At 37.2% G+C, this 24,428-nt stretch overlaps 1 protein-coding gene across 1 annotated transcript in view; it reads right to left on the bottom strand.

The window, feature by feature from the left end:
* uxs1 (UDP-glucuronate decarboxylase 1) overlaps positions 1 to 24,428 on the bottom strand; it is a 97,499-nt gene that overhangs the window by 64,990 nt on the left and 8,081 nt on the right. The window contains exons 2-3 of the mRNA XM_067443444.1: positions 7,721 to 7,748; positions 5,688 to 5,736 (exon numbers count right to left, since the gene is read on the bottom strand). Coding sequence (XP_067299545.1) covers positions 5,688 to 5,736; positions 7,721 to 7,748 — 77 coding nt within the window. The remainder of the gene's footprint in view (positions 1 to 5,687; positions 5,737 to 7,720; positions 7,749 to 24,428) is intronic.

Here is a 24,428-nt window from a genome sequence, read left to right as displayed (position 1 = left end):
TCATGTCAATCTTGAGTACCTATAGAGTAGTATTGCATCCTTCATATCTCAGAAAAGTCTTTAGTTTTATTATATTTATAAAAGATAGGCCGCACAGAGTCTTTCTGAAAAAAAAAATTGTGGCTGGAGGCGTATCGTGTGGGCGGAGCTAAAGAATGACGAGCGCGTGCAGCTATTCCGTTGAGAGCATCTGAATGTTTTGACATCCTTAAGCGTGGAGAATTAAAAAAGAAAAAATCCTACATAAACCATTGAGAATGAGATCAATCAGATTTAGCCATACATATACACTCCTCTAAATAATTATTAGGAACACCATACAAATACTGTGTTTGACCCCCTTTCCCCTTCAGAACTGCCCTAATTCTACATGGCATTGATTCAACAAGGAGCTGAAAGAATTCTTTAGAAATGTTGGCCCATATTGATAGGATAGCATCTTGCAGTTGATGGAGATTTGTGGGATGCACATCCAGGGCACGAAGCTCCTGTTCCACCACATCCCAAAGATGCTCTATTGGGTTGAGATCTGGTGACTGTGGGGCCATTTTAGTACAGTGAACTCATTGTCACGTTCAAAAAAACAATTTGAAATGATTCCAGCTTTGTAGCATGGTGCATTATCCTGCTGGAAAGTAGCCATCAGAGGATGAGTACATGATGGTCATAAAGGGATGGACATGGTCAGAAACAATGCTCAGGTAGGCTGTGGCATTTAAATGATGCCCAATTGGCACTAAGGGGCCTTAAAGGTAGGAATGATCTAAAACACTTTTGTCCAAATTTGTTTAAACTTTCTTTATATGTCAATACATAATTAAAATGTAAGTACTCTGAAAAAGAGAGTATTAAAATCAAACGACTTTAGACTGTTTAATCTGCAATAAACACTCCTCATTATTTTCGTTCGGGACGAAACATGATTGGCTTGGGCGACTGGTTTCACTCTTTCGCTACAGGTTCTGCCCGTACATGCGCGCACCCCTAGGAAGAAAAAAAGCATTTAAAATGCACGGTGCCAGGTTTTGCAGTCAGCGGAGGCAAACAATGCAAAAAAAAAAAAGGAAAGACAGTAGTAGGCCTACAAGTAAAGGCAATACACAAGAAGTCTTTGGATAAAAAAAGAAATCAAATGCGAGTAAATATCAGCGTGGCTTTCCAACGATGGCGAGAACTGGGTAACCTAAAGGGCTGAAAAACGACTCATTGCTGGCTGTATTTCTGCTGGACAGGTAATCTTTCACTTTGATTATACATTTTTTTGGTTTATGTTTTCATGAAGCATGTATCACTAGCACACGTAGCTGCCTAATATAGCTAACATAACATTACTTAGCATAAAGTTACAATGTTATACACTAAGCCATTAGTAAAGATGATAAATACTCAATATGCTTAGTTCAAGTTGATCGCTGTCGTGTTGAATTCCGCAAAACTTAACTTTAGATAGCAAAATGCATGTGTAAAAGCTAGTACACAGCATCCAGGAACTTTCTTTAGAACTAAGTTAGCTTTAGCTGCTACTAATCAACAATGCTTTGATCATGGAAACTCTTACATGCAAAACACACATACATACATATATATATATATATATATATATATATATATATATATATATATATATATATATATATATATATGTAGCTATATGTAGCTTGTATATATAACTAGCTCGTTACACGAAATTCATCTTCATCACAGTATAACTGATGTTATTGGGGGGAAAAACGTATCAGTGCTACCCGTTTTTAGCTTTGCCTTATAAATATAACTAGCTCGTTACCGAATTAAACAAAAACATATTTTAAACTTTACTAGTATCGGTATTCTGGCTTGATAGTGAGTAATCTAAAGGACATCTTATTTGTTTATATTCATACTGATAAAGTTTGATGTTTTATTACATGTGATTCTGACATGATTTTACTACATAAATAATGCGTCGTCCAGCTGAGCGGTCAGTGAAGCGCGTTCTTGTGTTTTGGGGCCGTGGCTTTGGAAAGAGCCCAGAAGGGAGAAGGTGGAGTGAATGGAAATAATGAGCTGTCGTGAGAGGTCTACAGACTCTCAAATTTTATACTTTCTTTTTTAGAGTACTTACATTTTAATTATGTATTGATATATAAAAAACGTTTAAACAAATTTGGAAAAAAAAAGTTTTTTAACCAATTCTTACCTATCCTACCTTTAAGTGTGCCAAGAAAACATCCCCCACACCATTACACCACCACCACCAGCCTGCACAGTGGTAACACGGCATGATGGATCCATGTTCTCATTCTGTTTACGCCAAATTCTGACTCTACCATCTGAATGTCTCAACAGAAATCGAGACTCATCAGACCAGGCAACAATGAGAAATTGAACCGGTGTTCCTAATAATCCTTAATTTTAAAATTAGGTACTCAGTGTATGATCCAGAATCAGATTTAGAGGCTGAAATTGAACAGGAGAAGCAGCAACGACAACTACAGCAGGACGTCTCAGGTACTGTCATTTTATTTGCTTAGAGGCTTGTCATGCACAAGTTTTACAACATTTGTGTGCGTTTACTCGTGGTTTTGGAGGACATGGTTTGGTTTATGGACTATTATATGCGGTTTAATGTTAGCAGTAGCAAGCAGAATGGTTTTGCACCTCAGACTAGTGTGTGTTTACATAGAAAAACAATGGAATAGTAGCACATTTGAGTGACCGGATCGATAGCTAACAACACAAAGACGTTTGAAGCAGTTTTACTCACTGCCTGCTTCCAACATACGACTGTGAACATTAATCGCTGGGACCGCTCCAACTTTCAGAATTAGATGAGCTACAAATCCGGAGTTGAACTGTACCTTATTTATAAACCATTGTTGCCTAAATGCAGGGAACAAACAAAAACACTTCCACAACTCTGTTGCTGCTCCAGAAAAACAAACTCCATCCACTGTCCACCAAAAATGCTGAGTTCTTTGGGAAGCTGTACAGGGTCCTCCCACCCCGACAACCAAAAACACACTTCTCTGGTGGCTCTCGCTTTAGTCGTTCGCATGCACCCTTCTGGGAGAAGGACATTCCACCATATCAGACATCAGACCCATACTTAGAAAAAACTTTCCGAAATTGGCGAGAAACCGGAAGGAGTATTTTTTGTCCATGTTTAGGATCCAAGTCTTTAACAGTGTAAAAAGCTCAGTATGCATGAAACAGCATTTCACCCCCCCCCCCCCCCAACTGTGATCATTTAAACCAATTAACATAAGTAATTTATCTGATTGTTTTAATCAATTTAAGCATTATTTCTAATTAATTAATATCTCCTAATTAGTCATGTTCAGTAAGTAATTCTAACTTCATTTACATTCCAAATGACAAGTTGAAACATCACACATTTGCCTCAGAACAGCAAGATTTAAGATTTGTTTTAAAGAACATTTCCAAACTCCATCAAACGTCAGACAGGGGAATAAATGTCATCGTTTCTAAAAGCTATCGCGGATCCTGACAAACAAGTCTCAGTAGGTGTTGACACACTTTGAACCTTAAGGTCATGGAGATAGGAGAAAATCAGTTTCTAATGAGCTTCTGCAGGTGATAAGCAGACGTTTGGGATTTATAATGTCACGATAGAGATGACAGTTATAGCACTGCCTTTTAATGTGAATGTATGTGCAAACAAACTAGCTTAAGTCAAATTAAATGTGGTTTCTTTCAGCTTCAAACACTTTTTCCAACATGCAGCATGGAAATAATAAATATGACAAACTAAGGATGTAGCAATGTACACAGAGTGGTCTTCAAAAGGTTGCTACTGTAATGTGGTTTCTAAGGTGTTCTAAATAGTTTCCTACAAGCCCAAGTCTCTATGATATTCTGGTTGCGATACAGTTCGGCTCTCTCCTTCAATTTAAGCCAATGCAATATTTTCACCTGTTTTGTCATCCATCAGGTAAAACAGGGAACATCTGATTGCTAATAAACATAAGTTACCACACCTCAACAAGCCGCTTCATTTGAGGTTTCATTCATGTAACAGGATGAGTCATCACAGTAACAGGGTGAGTCATATTGTATTATTGAACCAGAATATTAAAGGGTGAAAAAATAGCATAGGACTGTGTGGAAAGGATGAGGCCTAGAACCATGGGAATGGCACAAGTGTTAATTAGCGTCACCTGCATGCCGCACCAGCTTCGTGTTTCCCACAGAGGATATCTGGACTGTTAAACAAGGACTGGCGACAATGAAGGACAAGAGAGGACCAGGCCGGGTCTATTAATGTTATGTTATGTAATTTTTGGGTGAACTATCCTGTCAAGGCTGAGATACACAACACCACTTTTGACCACATTTTTGCCCAATTTGTATTATAGCAGACTGAGAGGCAATGCGAGTTAATCTTTAAGGTTTTGAAAGATTTCAGAGAAAAATGCACAGTGTGGTGGCTTTGATTCCATCCACTTTGATTATTTAAAAGGTTAGTTAAACTAAAAATGAAATTTATGTCATTACTGACTCACCCTAATGTCGTTTCACACCTGTAAGTCCCCCGTTCATCTTCGGAACACAGTTTAAGATATTTTATATTTAGTTCGAGAGATTCTGCCTCTCCATTGTAAACATATACACAGTATGTCCCTTTCCAGAAGGACCAGAATATTAATAAAAATATAATCCAAGTAGTCCATATGTGACATCTGTGGGTTAGTTAGAATCTCTTGAAGCATCAAAAATACATTTAGGTCCTAAAATAAAAGATCATTAAATATATTATTATATTAATAAAGAGATTCTAACTAACCCACAGATGTCACATATGGACTACTTTGATGATATTTGTATTACCTTTCTGGTCCGTCTGGAAAGGGACAGTATACTGTGCATATGTTATCAATGGAGAGGCAGAATCTCTCAGACTAAATATAAAATATCTTAAACGGTGTTCCGAAGATGAACAGAATTCTTACGGGTGTGGAACGACATTGGGTTGAGTCAGTAATGACATAAATGACATTTTTGGGTGAACTAACCCGTTAAAACATTTTAAGACAATCTAAGAACACACTGTTTCCATTTGTAATGCATCTCCTAACAACAAGTGTTCCTACATTTGCCGTTTCTTGTGTTCAGAACAACGTGACAGTCTGGTAGTGTGTGATCCTCTGTCATTTAGTGTTTGATGCCCAGCTCTGTAACCACTTACAAAGTCAGCAAGTGTAAGATGCCTAGTTTTTTTTAAATCTGCTCAGATTCTAAAAGTTGTGTAGTGTATTCCAGCCTTTACCCCTACACAAAAGGGCAATAACATAATGGACAAAAAATACTGAAATTGACTCTTAAAATAACAAAGACTGGGAAATGTCCCAGATGTAGTCAGGACGGCAAGCAGAGAAAAAAGTGTTTAGGTTACAAGCAGAGCATAACAGCATAACATAAGATCAGCGCTGCTTGTTACTTGCCCCCTGACTAGGAAACTTAATTGCTAGCAAGGCATGAGTAATTAAAATCCTGATTATATTGCACTCTTGGGTAGCTCCATGATGTTTCCTGAGAGCTTGAAGTGTGGATATCAGCTGTTAGGTTTATATATGGTTTCCAGTGAATCGGAGGTGTTAATAAATAAAGCTGAACTAAAACACACAATTGTACAAAATAAACCACCATGTAATAAAAACAATAATGAATAGCTTGTGCTAACAAACCTCATCTATCCTCTGTTCAATCTTCAATTCTCCATGTTCCTGTATAGACCTGTGGGAAACAACAACAGACGGCTTTATCGCAGCCAGACAGATACACAGACATGCACACTTGCACAGCAGAGCTTACTGAAGCACACAATACACTCCCCTCAGCTCAGTCTTGACACATGATGAAGATGCTCAGAGTCAACAGAACCACATGGTGGAAGCTGATCTATAATAAAGCTTGTTTTCTGTCAATCTCTCTCTTTGGTTTCAAACCACAGCCCAGTGAGCAGGTCTGCTCTCGGATTCTGATTACCGCACAGTGCAGTGGTCCTTCACAAGGGGCTTAAGATACGTGGGAATACTTAAAGACAAGGGCCGCTCAGTATCGATCCCTATAGAAAGACACAAAGCTCCAAACACCAGTCACCAAGAATGTACACATCCTTAGTTATTTGTGATGGATTTGTAGTGTAGTGCGTTAACACATACAGTATGGAGATAGTCAAGAAGGGGAAAAAAAAATAAAGGCAATAATTGATTTTAGTTTTCTTTAAATTATTAGGAAAGTGGTTGTTCCATTTAATATTATTGGTCTGAATCCCTGGGGATGACTGAACTAATTTAAGGGTCAATATTGATTTCTATTGATTTTGACTTATTTTATATATTTAAACCCATTCTGCAGCTACTACTACCACTACTACCAAATTTCCAGCACAATCAATCCATCGCATCAAGGGGTATCACAATATACTGGTATTGATGATAACCATGATATACAGCTCTGGAAAAAATTAATGGGTCCTGCACACTGTGCGATTTTTCAAAATCCTTTGCGAATGTCCCTTGTCAGACTGTAAGATCTCAGTTGGCATTAATGTCAGACTGTACGATAGTGAAGGCGCGCTAAAAACGGACTCGCACAAAAAAACTCGTCAGAGTTTTATATCATCAATGAATGACGCGTTCGGTGACGGTGAGCCGCATTACACCCGGGACTGAAATGGAGGCTACAGAGAAATCTCTAGCTCTCGTTTTGGTCATAGTTTGTCTTGAAAAACAGAGATATTTGACTGTCATCGTAGAAGAAGTCACTGCAGGATTGTGTGCCAAATCTTCTGACACTGCCAGAATTTCGTCTGAGGTAAAATTTGATCGCAGCGGTCATTAATCAGCTGCCGGTGAACATGTCAAACTAACGACCAAAGACGTCAGATTTTACCCTAGGATCAGAGGAATCTTTTAGGATTTGCTAAATTTGTCTCAGACGGCCAAATCGTGGCCAAAATCCCACAGTGTGCACCCGGCTTAAGAGACCACTTAACATGGATTTCTCAATGTTAAGTGGACTCTTCATTTTTTTTCCAGAGCTGTATTCACATTTATGTGTGTTTATTCTACAAATATTATATTATATCCTTAATTATCCAACATCAGTCTGGTTGACATATAGATAGTATGTGGTGGTATTGCTCCTTGGCGCTTTTTTGCCAGCCATCAAAAAAAAGAAAAAAGAAGACTCGGTGTGTACCTATCACACAAAATCTTGTCGGAGAAGCTGACAGTCGAAAGTGAGATGCTCTAGCAGCACCATAAAAAAAGATATCCCACCAGTGTGGGAGTTTTGTTTTTGTTTTGGATTTGGTAATAAAGACACTGCATAAAGTATGCAGGAAGTGTCGACTATTTTGATACACTTTTGTACAAAGTTTCAAACATTGTGTACATCTCCTTACACACATTTTGAGAATACATCACTGGCCAAAAAACAAAAAGCACAAAAAAACATTATTTATATATTTTTCCAAATTTTTATAGAAAACGCAATAAGATTATTTATATGATGCATTTTTTGGGACATAGAAATTGTGGTATTTTGACAGCCATAAGTGTAATGTGATCAGGGTCTTCTAATGATAAAAACTCTGAAGAGCCCATCTGAGCAGAACAACTGCCATGTTGTAATCTGACAAGACATCATCTAGTTTCCCCAACATTTACAGACTGATCTTGCAAATGAATGAACGAAGAGAAATCATAATTACCTCATATTTGCGTAGGTTCCCCAGACAGCTAAAAGAAGAAGACATGAAACATCAGTACCAAACCTATAACATTGATTCTCAATACACAGTTTTACAGTTATATCCATAAAAACATTCCTAATAAATACACAGTAAAGCTGTTAAGGCCAGGACGGGCCATCGGGCAATGTTGGGCGTCAGTCGGCTTTGTGTTCCGGTGTGTTCCGGTGTGCTCTGCAACGTTGGCCCTTGTCTTTTTTTTCTTTTTCAATTCAGCATGTTGAATCGGTGTTGGGTCATTGGTGAGAGAGAGAACTCTGTTGCTGTTCGGCTTAGCAAACAAGGCTAGAAAGTGATGAAAGCAATCTATAGTCTATAATGGTACAAGTCTATACGGTACAGACAGAAGGCTGTTAAAATTTTAGGGCATCTTGCCTTAGGATTCGAATGCACTAATATTTTCATAATAACATGACTGAAATGAAGAAAGTGTAATTGATAATCAAAATGGTAACAAAAGTGCTGATTTGTTTAAGATTTGTATATATGCAATCCTAGTTTTGCGTTCCTTTTTATGCCTGCTGAGATTATATATATATATATGAGAGAGAAAGAGAGAGAGAGAGAGAGAGAGAGAGAGAGAGAGAGAGAGAGAGAGAGAGAGAGAGAGAGAGAGAGAGAGAGAGAGAGAGAGAGAGAGAGAGAGAGAGAGAGAGAGAGAGAGAGAGAGAGAGAGAGAGAGAGAGAGAGAGAGAGAGAGAGAGAGATTTACTTACACACAGGCACAGAACGCACATGCTAGTTGACATTACATGTTAAAAGTTAGCCCTTTGGTGTGTTCAAGCACAGCTTTTTGGTCAAGAAGCAGCTCGATGAGAGGCGTCAACGCAATCAGTTTTCGTCACCACTAGTTGTTTGACGTTGGCTGATGTGTCATGAGCTTTAGACCCTTAAGCTAGTGCTAATAAGTATTTTCAGTTGAAAATGGAATAGATGTTATCAAAATACAGTTCATGTCTAATATTTACCTGTACACAGAATCTCTTAGAATACAATTTGCATTTAGAAGGATGTACTGTTACTTTCTCATTTACAGTAAAATACCCAGGTGTTATATTAGAAAGAAACATATTTCATTTGTTAGAAAAAAAGCCTTCTTCCACCTCAGAAACATTGCTACGCCAAACACGCTATCTATTTCTGATGCGGAAAAGCTGGTTCAGCCATTTATGACCACTAGACTAGATTACTGTAAGGCATTACTAGCTGATTGTCCAGGCTGCAACCTCAATAAACAAGCTACAACAAATCCAAAATGCAGCTACTAAGTTCTTACAAGGTCAAGAAAATCTCTACGCTGGTACCTATTGTAAGTATCGATTACAAAGTATGGCTACCAATATGGCCCTAAATGGTTTAGCTCCTGTGTGTATTTAACCAACCTTCTATTGCCCTACAAACCATCATGCTCTTTAAGGTCACAAAATATATAGTCCACTAAAAGAGGGAGAACATATTCGTATGTAGTCCCTAAACTCTAGAATAGCCTTCCTGATAATGTTCAGGGCTCCGTTTAAATCTAGATTAAAGTCACAACTCATTAATCAAGCATTCACATAATGCAAATCATAACCTTGTAGCCCAGATCAAATGCAGGATTATCTTTACTCAATATTATGAACAGCAGCTATGCTAATTATTTCCCATATGTTTTCCTTCTGCGCACTGTGCACCTCAGCATGCGCTGATCCCACTCTGTGATCTTGGTCTACTATTTCTTGGCTGAGTTGCTGATGTTCCTACTTCCACTTTGTTATAATACCACTAACAGGAATATTTAGTAGTGAGGAAATTTCACAAATGGACTTATAAATAAGTACTTATTTATAAGTGCACAGGTGGCAGCCTATCACGGTACCACGCTTGAATTCACTGAGCTCCTGAGAGCGACCCATTCTTTCACCAATGTTAATAGAAGCAGTCTGCATGGTTAGGTGCCTGATTGTATACATCTGTGGCCATGTAAGTGATTTTAACACCTGAATTTAATATATAATATATATATAATGTTTAAAAAATATATTTTTGAGGATGACTGGCAACAGGTGATTCTTAAATTCTAAAACAAATCTTTAGACACCGACTGCACACTGACTGAGTGCAAATGGAACAAATTTGTTTGGACATGATCAGTCGTTTTGATGCAATTTGGTCTTATAAATCAATTCTGCTGAGAAAAGTAGAGTGGAATTGGCACTTTCAGAAATGAACGAGCTTAAGTAGAATACGGACTTCAACATATGCCCAGTTACATCTGGTCAAGTCCTTACAGATGCAGCGGCTAAATAATTTTTTAGTGCTGCCTGTCAGTACTAGTAGGTATGAAAATTGTGTTTTTGGGTAAATGGGCAGCAGCGGCAGACTGGTTTGTCAAGGTCACTCTCTTTCTGAACAACTCTCTGAGTCCTGGGGCCTTTTTAGGGGATCAAAAAAAAAAAAAAACTGGAACAGTAATTTCTCAAAGTAGCATTCCACATGACCCAAATTTATCTTTCTGATTTTTTTACATCCTGGTTTTGGGCTCTCGAGGGATTTTAAACTTAAGACTGTGTAATATATGTAAGTGGTTGCAGTTGTCTAGACAGTCTTGGCTGAGTATTAACTAACACTCAGGTTAATAATTGTATTACTATATTATAAAGTAATGCACAGCACAGTTTTACAAACTAAGCTGAAAGGTGAATATGAAGTGAATGAAGCAATGCACTGGCCGCAGAAGGTTACAAAACCATAATAATAAGCATTTAAAATATAAACAAAACGCTCCAGCTCACGTATAAAGCTTGCTATAGTGATTCCAACATCCCATTAACTTTTCTGATGAGAATACATACAAAATAACAGATAACATAAATAACAGCCTTATTGTGGTGTGACAGGCAGCTGGGCAGAGGGACCGCGAGAGCGGGCCGGTGATTAATGTTGATGAGTGCCAGCTGCATGGCACACCGGTCTCGTATCGCGGCCATGTGACGGGAGCATAAAAGGAGGAGCAAGGGCTGCGGAAGACGAGAGAGGACCAGGCCTGGAGTGTATGTTGAGTTTTGTTATGTGTTTTGGCGAACATTCAACAACTTTAATATACGAATAAATAAACAAAACGAAAGTAAAACCGCGGTCAGCCCCTCACGGACGACTGCCCGCGGTTTTACTTTCGTTTTGTTTATTTATTCGTATATTAAAGTTGTTGAACGTTCGCCGGTTCCCGCCTCCTTCCTTCCCAGTTAAGATTCGTTACACTTATTTATAAAAAAAGAAAAGAAAAAAAGAAGATAGGAATATTTTGAGTAAGTAGTACATAAATACAAAATGAATATATAAAAAGCAAACTAAAACACTTCAAAGGTAAATATTTAGTTTATTTAGGTTTTTTTGGTCAACAAGCAAAATTCCGGTTGCACACATACATAACCATAAAAAAATATATATATTTTTTTAAATAAAAAAATAATAAAGTTTACACTCTTATTGACCAAAGGTGTAGGCTGAAGCTAAAGCTTATTATGCCTACTCTTAAGTCCACACAAGCAGCACTAATTGATATTTATTTAACACATCAAATAGAAGATATTCTCAATGTGTATTTGGAAAAAGATACATCGTTATTATTATATTTTTCATATTTATTATTATTATCATTATTATTTCCATTACCACTACCATCAGTCATTATTACCATCATCATGTTATATTTTTTCATTACCAGTCCTTTATAAAGTATTTTTAACTGTATTAATGAATTAGCCTTTTTTAATTCATCAGGGAAGCTATTCCACACCTGAACACCTTTATTTGATGGGCAGTTTCTTCTTAAATTGGTTCTACAATATGGTATATTAAACACATATGTCCCTCTAAGATCATACTGTCTCTCAAATTAAACATCGCTTGCAAGGACTGTGGGAGTAAGTGTTGTCTTGCCTTAAACACAAGTATAGTAGTATACAAATCTACCATGTCATAGAATTTGAATGTTTTCAGCTCCGTAAACAAAGAATTTGTTGGGGTATTATATGGAGAATGTGTGATTATTCTGATGGCCTTTTTTTGTAATAGAAAAACAGGAGTAGTTCTAGATGTATATGTATTTCCCCAGATGTCTATTCCATATGTTAAATATGGAGTGATGAGAGTATTGTACAATATATATAATGCGCTTTTATTCAAAATATATTGCAATTTATATAAAATTGCAATTGTTTTTGATATTTTCTTTTGAACATTTTGTATATGATATGTCCATGCCATTTTATGATCTATAATCACTCCTAAAAACTTAATGTAATTAACTCTTTCTAATATATTATTATCAATTTTAAGTTTAATATCTTTCTATAATTTTATTACTAAATACCATGAATTTTGTTTTAGATAAATTTAAAGATAATTTATTTGAATCGGACCAGCTCTTTAGTTTGTACAGTTCTCTCTCCACTACCATTTCCAACTCTTCCAGATTTGGACCGGAGCAAAAAACATTTGTATCGTCAGCAAACAAGATATAATTGAGTACATCAGATACCTTACAAATCTCATTAATATAGAGCAAAAATAACTTGGGTCCCAACACAGAGCCTTGTGGAACTCCACAACTTATTCTCTGCAAATTAGACTCTACACCATTTATATGCACATACTGAAGTCCATCTGTCAAATAATTTTCAACCCACGAATGTGCGCAGAAATGTATTGTCAACACAGATCTAGGATTTAACAATAAAATAGCTTAGAAACTGAAGTTACAGCATATATTTCTTGATAACTAAAACTCACAGCTTCACTATTAGTAGAGAGACTCTGCCAGGTAGAATTAATTCACATCACTCACTAATGCATTCATATACAAATCTTTATTGTGCTACTTTATCTGCATCTTATTCAGAACGAGCAGAAATCTGTGAGAAATATAACGACCATAAGACAAAAGAACTGATACAAAAGCTGTTATGTAGGACCAATAACCTTATGGGCAGTGCTGTCATATGCCATAGCTGTATGCACAAGAAGACCCGTGTTCGCGTCTCAGCTTAAGGCTCAGGCTTATTTGTATATTAATGACGTCATCAGCTACTAGTTGACATCGACTCGACTTTCATCACATATATATATATATATATATATATATATATATATATATATATATATATATATATATATATATATATATATATATATATATATATATATTAGGGCTGGGACTTTAACGCGTTAATTAAGATTAATTAATTACTCGCAAGTACCGGGACTTTTATTATGACGGGACGGGACACAGTCGCCGGGCGCTCGCACTTCCACTTTTTCAGGTCAGGTAAGGCAACTCTGTTCCTCATATCAGATACAATTAAGTGTGTTTAAAATTATGTTATAACGTTCCTCTGTGCATTCGCTCGCCACTGCTGTGACATGTTCACACACTGCTAAGAGAAAAGCGCTGCAGGGTAACGCAGATATGACGCGATTGACAGGCGACTCGCTAAAACGCTATGCTGAAACGTCCCGGTCCTTGGTTAAAATAGTAATTTCCTCACAATTTACAAATAATACCCCAAATTTGGGGTATTGTAAGTACTCAACTGAACAAAATATATAACACTGGCCTAGTGGTTTTGGGATATTTTACTGCAAAAATACTACACAGTGCACCTTTAAAGTGATCTGGTGATTTAAATGATGTTTGCACTTTCACTAAGGAGTGCTGCTTTAAATGTTGTTTGCGCTTTGACCTAGGGCTGGACGATATGGCCAACATTTATATCACGATATATTTCTTAATTTTGGTCGATACGATATAATTTCGATATCGATATGAACTATGTAAAAGCTTTAGAAAAACTACCAAGAACTGCCACAAAGGATTTCTGTACCTACAAACTTCTGAAAAATTAATTTGCCAAGTCTATGAAACCTCCTCCCATAAAACTATATAATATTTTAGAAATAAAAACGGTACAAATAAATTAATGTTCACCTTTTATTTGTATTTAGCCTTTATACGAACAAAAATGTGAAATCACCGTCAAATAAACATAAGACTCTCACTTCGCAGACGCAGTTTATTGAGCATTTTCTTTTAAGTTTTAAATTTCATTGAAGAACGATTCATAGCGCTATATTCTCCTTTTATGCAAAACTATAGACCTTTATCTACTGATGCATAAAAAATAAATAAAAGAAGACTCAATTCAGTGGCCTATTTGTGCTCTGTTTGAGATGAGTGCACGCTGCTTTTTGCAAGGCTTTAAACACGATTAAATGATACATTATCGTGAAGCCATGTCTGACCGTCTTTCACAAGCTTTGAAAGGTAATTTAAACGAGAATGAACGCATTGGTGTTAATACATGACATTGTGTGCAAATGTGGAAAGTATTAAAACAAATGTGCCACTTGCGTCTTACACAAATAGTCTACATGGATTATTTTTAACGCTTGGCATCGTATTGTTAGACATTAGATTGATGCATCTGTCGATGTATTGTTACACCCATAGTCGGCACCTCTCCGGCACATTTTGCAGTACACTGAAACCTGAAGTTTAATATCAGATCTTAAGCCCCATTCCCACGGGATTCGTATTATCTGGGGACCTCTGGTGATTTGTAATAATTGCAGAGAATGTCTTTGTGATCTTAATCCCGTGCGAACCGGCCATGTCTGTAATTTGTAAAGTAAAAATTCCCCCGCAAATTAGCCTACCTACCATATTTCGCCGAACACCGAGGTCCTGTGATAACATTAGTCCCGTGCGAATCGACATCTCTGTGATTTGGCCAGGATTAGGCGGATTGTATATACTTTTTGCAAGCTTTTTTTCTTCCTTTGAGCATTTCTATCTTTATCTTTCACGAAGAATAAAGTCTGCATTCATAATGCGCACCGTTATGGATTCTCGTGCAGCCGCGCCCACACGGATTATACTTTCACTTTAGAATGAGTATCAATTTGAGAGTAATCTGATTGAATGGTGTGTTTAATACACTCTAAAAAATGATGGGTTAAAAACAACCCAAGTTGGGTTGAAAATGCACCGACCCAACAATTGGGTTGTTTTAACCCAATGGTTGAGTTGTTCTTACCCAGCAATTGGGTTGTCTTAAGCAACATTTAACCCAACCACTGGGTTAAAACAACTCAACCACTGGGTTAAAACAACTCAACCATTGGGTTAAAACAACTCAATTGTTGGGTCGGTGCATTTTCAACCCAACTTGGGTTGTTTTTAACCCAGCATTTTTTAGAGTGTATTAACATCAATACTGTTCTTAATGAAAAACAGAACAGAACAGTATTGTACAATGACAATCTTGTTTAAATAGGCGCTTTTACATTTAGTTTTTGAAACTGAATCTTCCGCCGTGTGTCAGCTTCTCACTCGTGATAAATTAACTCTGATTCCTGCCGCCGGTCTGAGCTCAGTTCATTACGTCTGTTCACTAACTGAACGAAATTATATTTATTTATTAGGCTACTGTAAAATAATCAAAACGATATCGATGCATGTTTATGATTTCATACAGCTATCTATAACGAAGACTTGACATCATATCCGGGAGAAGTCAGTAAATTCGAGTAAAATCACAGGCTTAGCTTATCCCGTGCGAATGTGCCACGCAAAACTCAGATGTCGAGGAGTAATTTCTAAATCACAGAGGTCCCTAGATAATAATCCCGTGCGAATAGTGCTTTAGATAGACGAACCACTTCCACGCCACTAAAGAAAGTTAGTCTTTCTTCTCTTATCAACTATTTATTTCTCCTTACTTGTGGAAGCTCGTTCAGTCACATTTGTGTTGCGGTCAGGGAAACACTCTGTGTAGCTAAAACGTGCTTCGTTGGATCTATCAGCCTACTACTGCTGCTGAGCACTGGCTGCGTGTCCGTGGTGTACGTCATCACGCAAGAAGCCAATCGTGTTCTGCTCTTTCTGATGGCATGCGCCCTGAACGTCAGTCATATCGAAATATCGGAAATGTGTTTAAAAATCATATCACCGTTATTGAAAAAAATTATATCGCGATATATATTGATATTGAATTATTGTCCAGCCCTACTTTGACCTTGAGGAATGTCGCTTTAAATGTCATTCCAGCAGTGTGTGCACTTCAGATCCAATCCGTCAAAGCTCTAATCGCAACAAAGCTCGTCAAAATGGCCGCTCTCAAACTTTAAATGTTTAGCTCATCCAAGAATTTTAATTCTGCATTTACTCACTCTCGTGTTGTTTTCGCTCGTCACGCAATCATTTGAACGTCCGTGGTCACTGCAGTATGTGCGTCGTTGTAAATCTGTTCATCCTAAACCATAGTTTGTGTCTCTTCAGAAGACTTGGCTTTGTTTGGATTAGACGATTCATTATTTACTCGATTTCATTACGACATTTGTTTTGGTCTTTTAAGTTTGAGAAGAATAATGGGCTTTAAATGGAGGGACATAAATCCCTCGGGTTTCATAAAGAAAATCTTCATTTGTGTTTGGAAGTTAAATGAAAAACGACATGATGGTGAGCATATGACGACAGTTTACATTTGTGGTATATTTGTACATTTGTGTTTGGGTGAATTATACCTTATAAATATGCCTAATACAGCAAGTTGAGCTATAGATAAAACCAACTCTATATCGCAAATCAAATCGTTTCCATCAATAATACATATCTTCACATTTATATTGTGATATACCGATATATCGTTACACCCCTATCAAATACACACACAGTTATGTCAAAATTATGAGTCTTGATGAGTATTCATGTAAACACAGTCGGTTATGCTTTAAGTAAACTATATCCGTTGGGAAAAGAAACCAAATGCGTGTCAAATGGATCTGTGCATTAGCTCTTAAAGTGACAGGCGGCTAATGCCGAAAACCTGACGCTGTCTGTCAAACAACAGAAGAAAAAGAAAATCACTCAGTGCTCTTGGCTAATGTTTGTAGCTTTATTATGTATCAGTGTATATTTAATTATTGGGAAGAACTACTATTTTTAGTTCTTATTTTTAATAACAAAGATAAATAAAAATAAAAGATAATCATCCACCCGTCGTCAGATATATCAGTATCAATATGAAACAAACAGGGATATTTTTGACAACACTACATAGCATACTTAGTGTATTATTTCATAATGACACTTTTTTTAAACTACATTAAAAAAAAATAATAATTTATAATTCAACCTGCCAAAGTGGCTAGTATGAGTGACTGCATCACATGCCACTCCTGAAAATGTCTTTGTTTACCTGAATGTTCTTGATGCTCAGTTTAAGGTTGATATAACTAAATATTGCATATTTAGTCAAGCAAAGAGTTGTTGGTATTTAAATATTTGCATTACATTGTTTATTTGTTTACATTGATGTTAAAATTATATTGTCAGATTTGTGACAATTTGTGCTAAAACTTCTGGTCACTTTCAGAAGTTGTAGAGATGCTTTCTTTTCCCAGAAAGAATGTGAAACACATAAATGGTATCATTCTCAGTGTTTAAGTTATTTTTATATAATTTAAATAGATTTTACACACGAACAGCAATATCGTATCACATATCGAATATTTATTTAGTTATTGCATATCTCTATTTTTTTCAATATCACACACCCCTAGCCTAAATGTGAATGTGTTATTTTATTTATTTTTCAGCAAGATGAGAAAAAAATAATTGATAGTGTGTAATAGTGTTTTATGTTCAGTTATGTTGGACAAGACATTTTAGAACAATATAAATTACAGTGGGTTAAATGTAATTTACCTATTAGTTAACATATTAGTTAACATAATAGAGATAAGTTTAGCATAAATGCTTTGCTGAATGAGCCTTTAATGCTAAGCATTTAAGATGCTAATGTGTGCTATTGCTAGCTAAAAGTTTGCCAGCTAACTAGTGCAGTATTATAATTCAACTGAGTGATAATTAAAATATATGAAATTGAATTGGATGAATGAATGAATACATGAAAGTCAATGCCTGAATCATGTCAGGGAGCAATATAAATTTCACTCTGAGATTATTAATTGGGTCACATTGATACATGAACAACTCACATGAACAATTTATGTTTGTTTTATGTTTGTCAAATTATATGGTTTACCAAATCAATAGGGGTCACCGAGAGTTCTCGTAGGAGTCATCTAGTATAGATAACTTTCCAGGAACTCATTATAATTTCACTCCTGTAATCAAATAAATATGCAAATCTTACAGCATGTATCCCCCAGAGGAGTGTTCTGACATTCAGTCTAAACTGGTTTTAATATATCAAGGCAAAATGCAGCAGATGTGTCATATGTTTTTGCTCAACATTTTTAATATGATGAAACCACAATTTAAAAATAGTTAAAGACACGCTTAAAGACCCCAATGATGAGATTGTACACATTTTGTGGAGTATAAAATAATGAAAATAATAATCTAAATAATTTAAGATGCATCACTTATAACTAATTAAACATCATTAAACATTCCAATTAGACAAATAAAAGCAAAAAAAAACTAAAGAGATATCCAAAAATAGATATACAAAATATTAATCAAACATTTCTTGCAGCAAATTATATTTAATCAGCCAAGAACACTAAAAAGAAAATCTCCCATCAAACATGAGATTTAATGAATATTCATAAAGTGGCATGATCACGTACAGGACCAGAGGAAACCATCTGCAGCACTCAAGGGCAAATCTGATGCTCTGAATAAAAGGAAAAAACATCCTTATGTTCACATTGAACAATGTGCTATACTACAATATGCTACTACCTTGGAGATTGCTGGTTATATCAGAAATGTAAAACAACAAATACGCAAAACAATAACATTATGTCCAGAAATCAATTTCAGTTGTACATAGAGGTTCATTTATTGACAGAACTCATGTTTTGTAATGTAGCTTAAAGCCCCACTTGGCTACTTTTGCTCTCGGGGTCCCCCTACAGTTTGGAAAAAATAATGTCCTCAACTACTGTCGTAAGCTCAGTCGACCTACATCAGCGGACGCCATCGCGCGTGCATTTGTTGACATGACAACCCTGATAGCCCTGAACTAGTGATGCGTGGCTCGTCTCATAACCCGCGGACCCCGTATGTCTATTTAATGGTCGCGGGTGCGCGGCGTGTTGTAAAAATATATACAGTGGTGCGGTGCGGGCCAAATAACTTCATAAAAGTGGCGCTGCGGATCGGTGCAGCACATGGTGCAGCACTAACAGTTCCCCTGAACACTGCAAGAGGATTTCGAGTTCTTCTGGCGGCGCGTGGGAAATGTCTTCATCCCAGGTAACGTTACAGTCAGTGGCATATGCTTCAGCATGTCATATGAATATAATTTCATGGCTTTTATTTTTTTCAAACGCCAAATAATCACGATGCTCACGTTTACAAGCCAGCGTCATTATAGTAGTCTATTGGTTACCGTTTTCCAGAATCTATATGATACTTCAGTTCAGTGTTTGAGTGGTCGGTAATCACCGTAACAAGCAGGACAGCATCGGTCGGGCACGCCTCCTTCAGCTCACGCCGACGAGCAAACGCTGGTCACATGTTGATCCTAGTCCTGCCTTTAATCCCATCACTTTTTCGTTTCCTCTTATTGCTTTCCTCCAACAAAACATTTTCTTTCTTATGTGTCTGTGCTGCTTCGGACATGACTATATTATCCGACGAACAAAGTTGTGCTCGCACGTCTGAATGTAAGGAAGTGTGTGTGTTGGTGGAAGTGACGTATATGCCGTAAAGCAGTCGAATTTTGTAGTTCTTTTTGTTCTCTGGTTACTACCCGAAACCTGAAGTTTAAAAGTACGATTAAAAACGATACAGACCCCATCAGGCTATGGCAGACGTGTCATTCAACCTATTGTAAGTCGATTTATCATCACAAGAGTCTTAAAAAATATATTATGAAGGTTGAAAAGTTACCTAGTGCTGCTTTAAGGCTTACATTTACTATTGTTAGTCTCGAGAGTATTTACATTAGTAAACAAATATGCAGATCCAAATTAAAGATTGTTTGTCCTAATGGACTGGTGGTAGAATTCAAGCATGACAGATGTTCTGGCTTCTAATTCGCCCTAATATAGTTTCTTTTGTTGTTCATTTAAAGTAAAGGTGTTCATCAGTGATTGTTTGTGCGCACATTGTTTTGTGATTTCAACGGAACAAAAAGAGTCTCCAGAACAGCCCTTTAAGCGATAGCTTGAAGAGCACATTTGAGAAGGGCATGAGTGCCAAGAGAATAATGTTGCCTTCCGCTACTGATACCAGTGGAAACAAGAATTTGGCATGATTCCAAAAACAACACATTCCAGCACCAGATTGTCTCTTTTCAACACAAGCATACTAATTGCTAATCAGTGAGAGATGTTTCTTAGGCACATCCATGCTGAAAGAGTTTCAAAAGTGGTGGGGACATGTCTCACCTGCAAATTACACCGATGGCAATTTTAATTTAATTACATTTAAAACTATTAGAAGACTGTAATTTTAAAAAGAGTGGTTATGTTTGTTAAAACCAGAGGACCTTAAAGGATTAGTCCACTTCAAAATTAACATTTTCTTATATTTTACTCGCCCACATCTCATCCAAGACGTTCATGTCTTTCTTTTTTCAGTCGAAAAGAAATGTTTTTTTTAGGAAAACATTCCAGGATTTTTCTCCCCATCATAGCCTTCCATGGCAACCAAAATGCTGAAGGTCCAAATCAATGCAGTTTCAAAGCGCATTGAAGGGCTTCAGAGGCTCTGTGCGATCCCAGACGAGGAATCTTGAACATCTTGGATAAGATGGGGGTGTATTAATATGGGATTTCAACATTTTTGCTTAAAGGTCCCATTCTTCACGGGTTTTCGAAGCTTTGATTATGTTTACAGTGTACAATATAAAACGAGTTCATGTTTCGCGTGTAAAAAAACAGTATTTTTCACGCAATTTACTTATCTGTACATCACTGTTTCCTCTGTCCTAAAAACGGCCTGATGATTTCCTTGTTCTATGAAGTCCCTCCTTCAGAAATACGTAACGAGTTCTGATTGGGCCAGCGCTTCCCGTGTTGTGATTGGACAGCAGCTTAGCACACGTTGCCCGGAAAGGTCCCGCCTCTTACCATAACGGGGAGATGCAAGCGCTGAATGCGCACTCTTCTCCACGTCGGAGAGCAACAAGACCACGCCCCCTATTTTGCGTGTTCTTGTGGGCGGAGGGTTAGTCAACAGACGGTTCTAGTGACGTCATTACATACCTGCCCTTCCTGCTGTAGTCCAAACCGGCCGTTCGCTGTAGGCTTTAAAAGGGAACTTCTGTTAAATAAAATATCTCACTTGGCATTGAACTTTGAGCTTCATAATTTTACAGGTATTATTTATGCTCTAACAGCAACATTACACACTGACTAAAGTTTGAAAGATGGAATCGCGAAGATCGGGACCTTTAAAACTGTCTCCAAATGTCTTCACTCATTTTCGCAGCTGTCTGCTGCTAGCTTCCTTGTTTGCTTCTGTTGCGCATGGCCCCGATAATGGCTGCTTGCAGCTATATTTAAATAATATTTCTTGTTTGTAAATATATATTTGTTATTTATATGGACCTAATTGGTCTGAAATAAACAATGAATTAAAATTGAATTGTTAATATTTCACTTAATTTGATAACCATTTTTTATAATAAATGTTTATTAAATCATAAAGCCCTAAAATAACAGAACCCTGCTGCCCTCCCTCCCTTCAGAAAATAAATAAAATAATAACTTTTTATTGTACACATTTTTAAGCTTATTGAATTGATCAAGATGCATGAATTAAATTAATTAGACATGCTTCTTTATTTTATTTTTAACTTAAAGGGTTAGTTCACCCAAAAATGAATCAGCAGATTGATTCATGATTCGGATCGCCAATGTCACGTGATTTCAGCAGTTTGTCACGCAATCTAAATCATGAATCAATAAGCTGATTCATGACTGCTTTTAATCTTTGATTGAGGTTTGAAAACAATGCTGAATAAAGTCGTAGTTTTTGTTATTTTTGGACCAAAATGTATTGTCGATGCTTCAAGAGATTTTTTTGAGAGTTGAGAGATGCTAGACGACACTCGCGGCAGATTAGATTTGCTGCCGCTAGGGTGTGTATAGATTTCTAGGCTACTCTAACTTTGCATCTTCAACCAAAAAGATGATATGGCCAATATAAACTGGTAATTATTGCAATTTGAAGCTGACACAAGAGTAAGGCCGTTTGTGAGAGGATTATCCCAAAGGGCATCGAATCCTCTAGACCTGTAAAGCTTGGACAGGGAAAAGGCAGGGATGGCATCAGCAGGTTGGGACAAAGACAAAATCTAAAAATAGTGACCCAAACAAATGGATGTAAATCCCCTAATTGGCAGAAAAACCTCTAACAAATGTGTCTTAATGCAATCTTAACACAATTTTCTGAAATAAAATGCATTATATGATATTCCATAACTAAGTCAAATCATCTGCATTCCTTAACAGCCAGGAAACTAGGTTACAGGTTCTTGTGGCAATTTGAATATGTCTAAAGGCAGCTCGCGATGCAATGAAAACTGTAGAAGTCACAGGTGATGTGGGCTAAATATAGCACAGACTAGCGGAGTTCATTTAGCATGGAGGAGCTGAATGGATTGCATTAGTGCACAGCAGAAATTGTCAGAAGGAAAAATGTCTAAGTATTCCCAAAAATAGTCCACAATGTCTCTCAGGATCTATGCAAAGGAATCTTTTTTCCTTTTTTTGTGTGCAAAAGCTAAGCCTTTATGCTTTTATCTACACAAAGATCTGTGGCCTTTTGGTGACTTTCTGCTCTGTTGCAGAATACCGTTTAAAGCCGTGCCCTGGTTCTGCGTGCTCATGCTGTGTGCAATGCTGTGAGATGACCATGGCACTGTCCATTAGCCGATTGATTTTCACTGATCCTCTGTAATCTCCTGCTTTAATCTCCATCTCTAGGGCTTTAGACACATAAACCAACACTTTACAGCGGTGACCCCCATAAAGCCTCATGGAAACCTCAGCTGGTAACTGTTCTTCTCTGTCACGCATCGATCTAACTCAGGACAGGATTTACATGCAAATCATTAGTGGTTGACGGATCGCGTCTTGGAGACGTTGTCACAGTTCTACTGGATTTAGTCTGTCTCTGTTTCTTCATGGCAGACTCAATGATAGAAAGATCAGATCTCCGTGTGGACACAAAAAATTCACTGGATTATTAAAATGAATGGCAAAATGAATGTATGGAAATGTAGACTGATGCAGGAGGGTTTTTTCAAGCATCTTGGAGATGTTGTCGCAGGTCTTGTGGATTTTGTCTCAGTTTTTTAAGTTTCTTCATGTAATCGCCTTGCAGGTGACGCTCAATCACACACCGTTCTCACTCGCTCGTCGAGTCGACCTTGCCACAATAACACTCTCCCAACTAAACTTAGCTCAGAATGAATAATTACAAAAGCCAATAACAAATGACCTATATAAGAAAAGCTCTCTTTGAGCTACCAAACCATGAAGCACCTGGTTTAGATGGTTTCCATCCAGAATTCTACAAAGAATTTTGGTCAACTATTTCACAATACGGAATTTACATCCATTTGTTTAAATCACTCATTTAGTTTGTGTCTTAATACTGTCAGTCTTTTCCCTGTCCACACCCCACATCTCAAGAGGATTCAATGCCATTTCTGGGATAATCTATTCACAAGTTACAAACCTATGTTCCTTATCAAGGCTGACATGGAAATAATTAGTAAAGCCTTAAATACATGATTAGAAACCAAATCTTATTCACCCAGATCAAACAAGAACGTCACGCATTAGACAACATAAGCTGCATATTTAATATAATGAATATCAGCAAACCACAAAATACTACACTTATTATATCACTAGATGTGGAAAAGCATGTGACAATGAAAGTCAATTAGCATTTGGCCAAGCCCCGCCCCCCCTTGGGTACTGTTGCTAGGTCCGACAAACAAATGGTCAAACACGACCAGCGCAACAGATTGCCATGACGGGAAGAGGTATACCCATGCAAGTCAGTAAAAGCATTTTTATTTCAGTGCTGTTATTTAAACAGTCAGCTTGCCTCGTACATTCAGTTTACAGCATCAACAGCAAGCCAAAGAGGGTTTTTTAAGCTAATTTCAAATTGGTATGAATAAAAAATCTTAGAGCTGCATATTAATATTTGCAAGATATTCACGAATACAACTCAGCTACTGCCCCTTTAAGACCTAATATATGGCTATGCATTGTCTTTCTCGACTGTATACAGTTCACTTAATGCATATACAGACTATGTCTGCTTGGATACTCATCAAGATCGACATGTTGACATACTTTTTGTGTGAGTTTGTCCTTTCAAGCGCAAGACTTGAAAGAGAACTCAATATTTGCGCGCTGTGAGACGTGCGCGCGATTTTGGACGAGCGCACAGAGACAGATCTTCTCTCACAGCAGAGTTCTCATTCGCGTCTTCTGGCGAATATACCCGGGTGATGATGGCGAAAATGACTGGTCAGCACTCGCATGCATTGAACACATTTTACAAAGATAGACCGTTTTGCCCACGTTTTTCTTTTATTATTGCTGTTGTAGTGTAGACTATCACTGAGGAGCCAGCACGTGTATCCATCGACAGAACCATACATAAAGCATTATTTTTCAA

Source organism: Pseudorasbora parva, chromosome 5, assembly GCF_024679245.1.
Source record: "Pseudorasbora parva isolate DD20220531a chromosome 5, ASM2467924v1, whole genome shotgun sequence".
Classification (NCBI taxonomy): domain Eukaryota; kingdom Metazoa; phylum Chordata; class Actinopteri; order Cypriniformes; family Gobionidae; genus Pseudorasbora; species Pseudorasbora parva.
The sequence above is the reverse complement of the archived record's forward strand: the minus strand, read 5'-3'. Positions and strand labels throughout refer to the sequence as shown.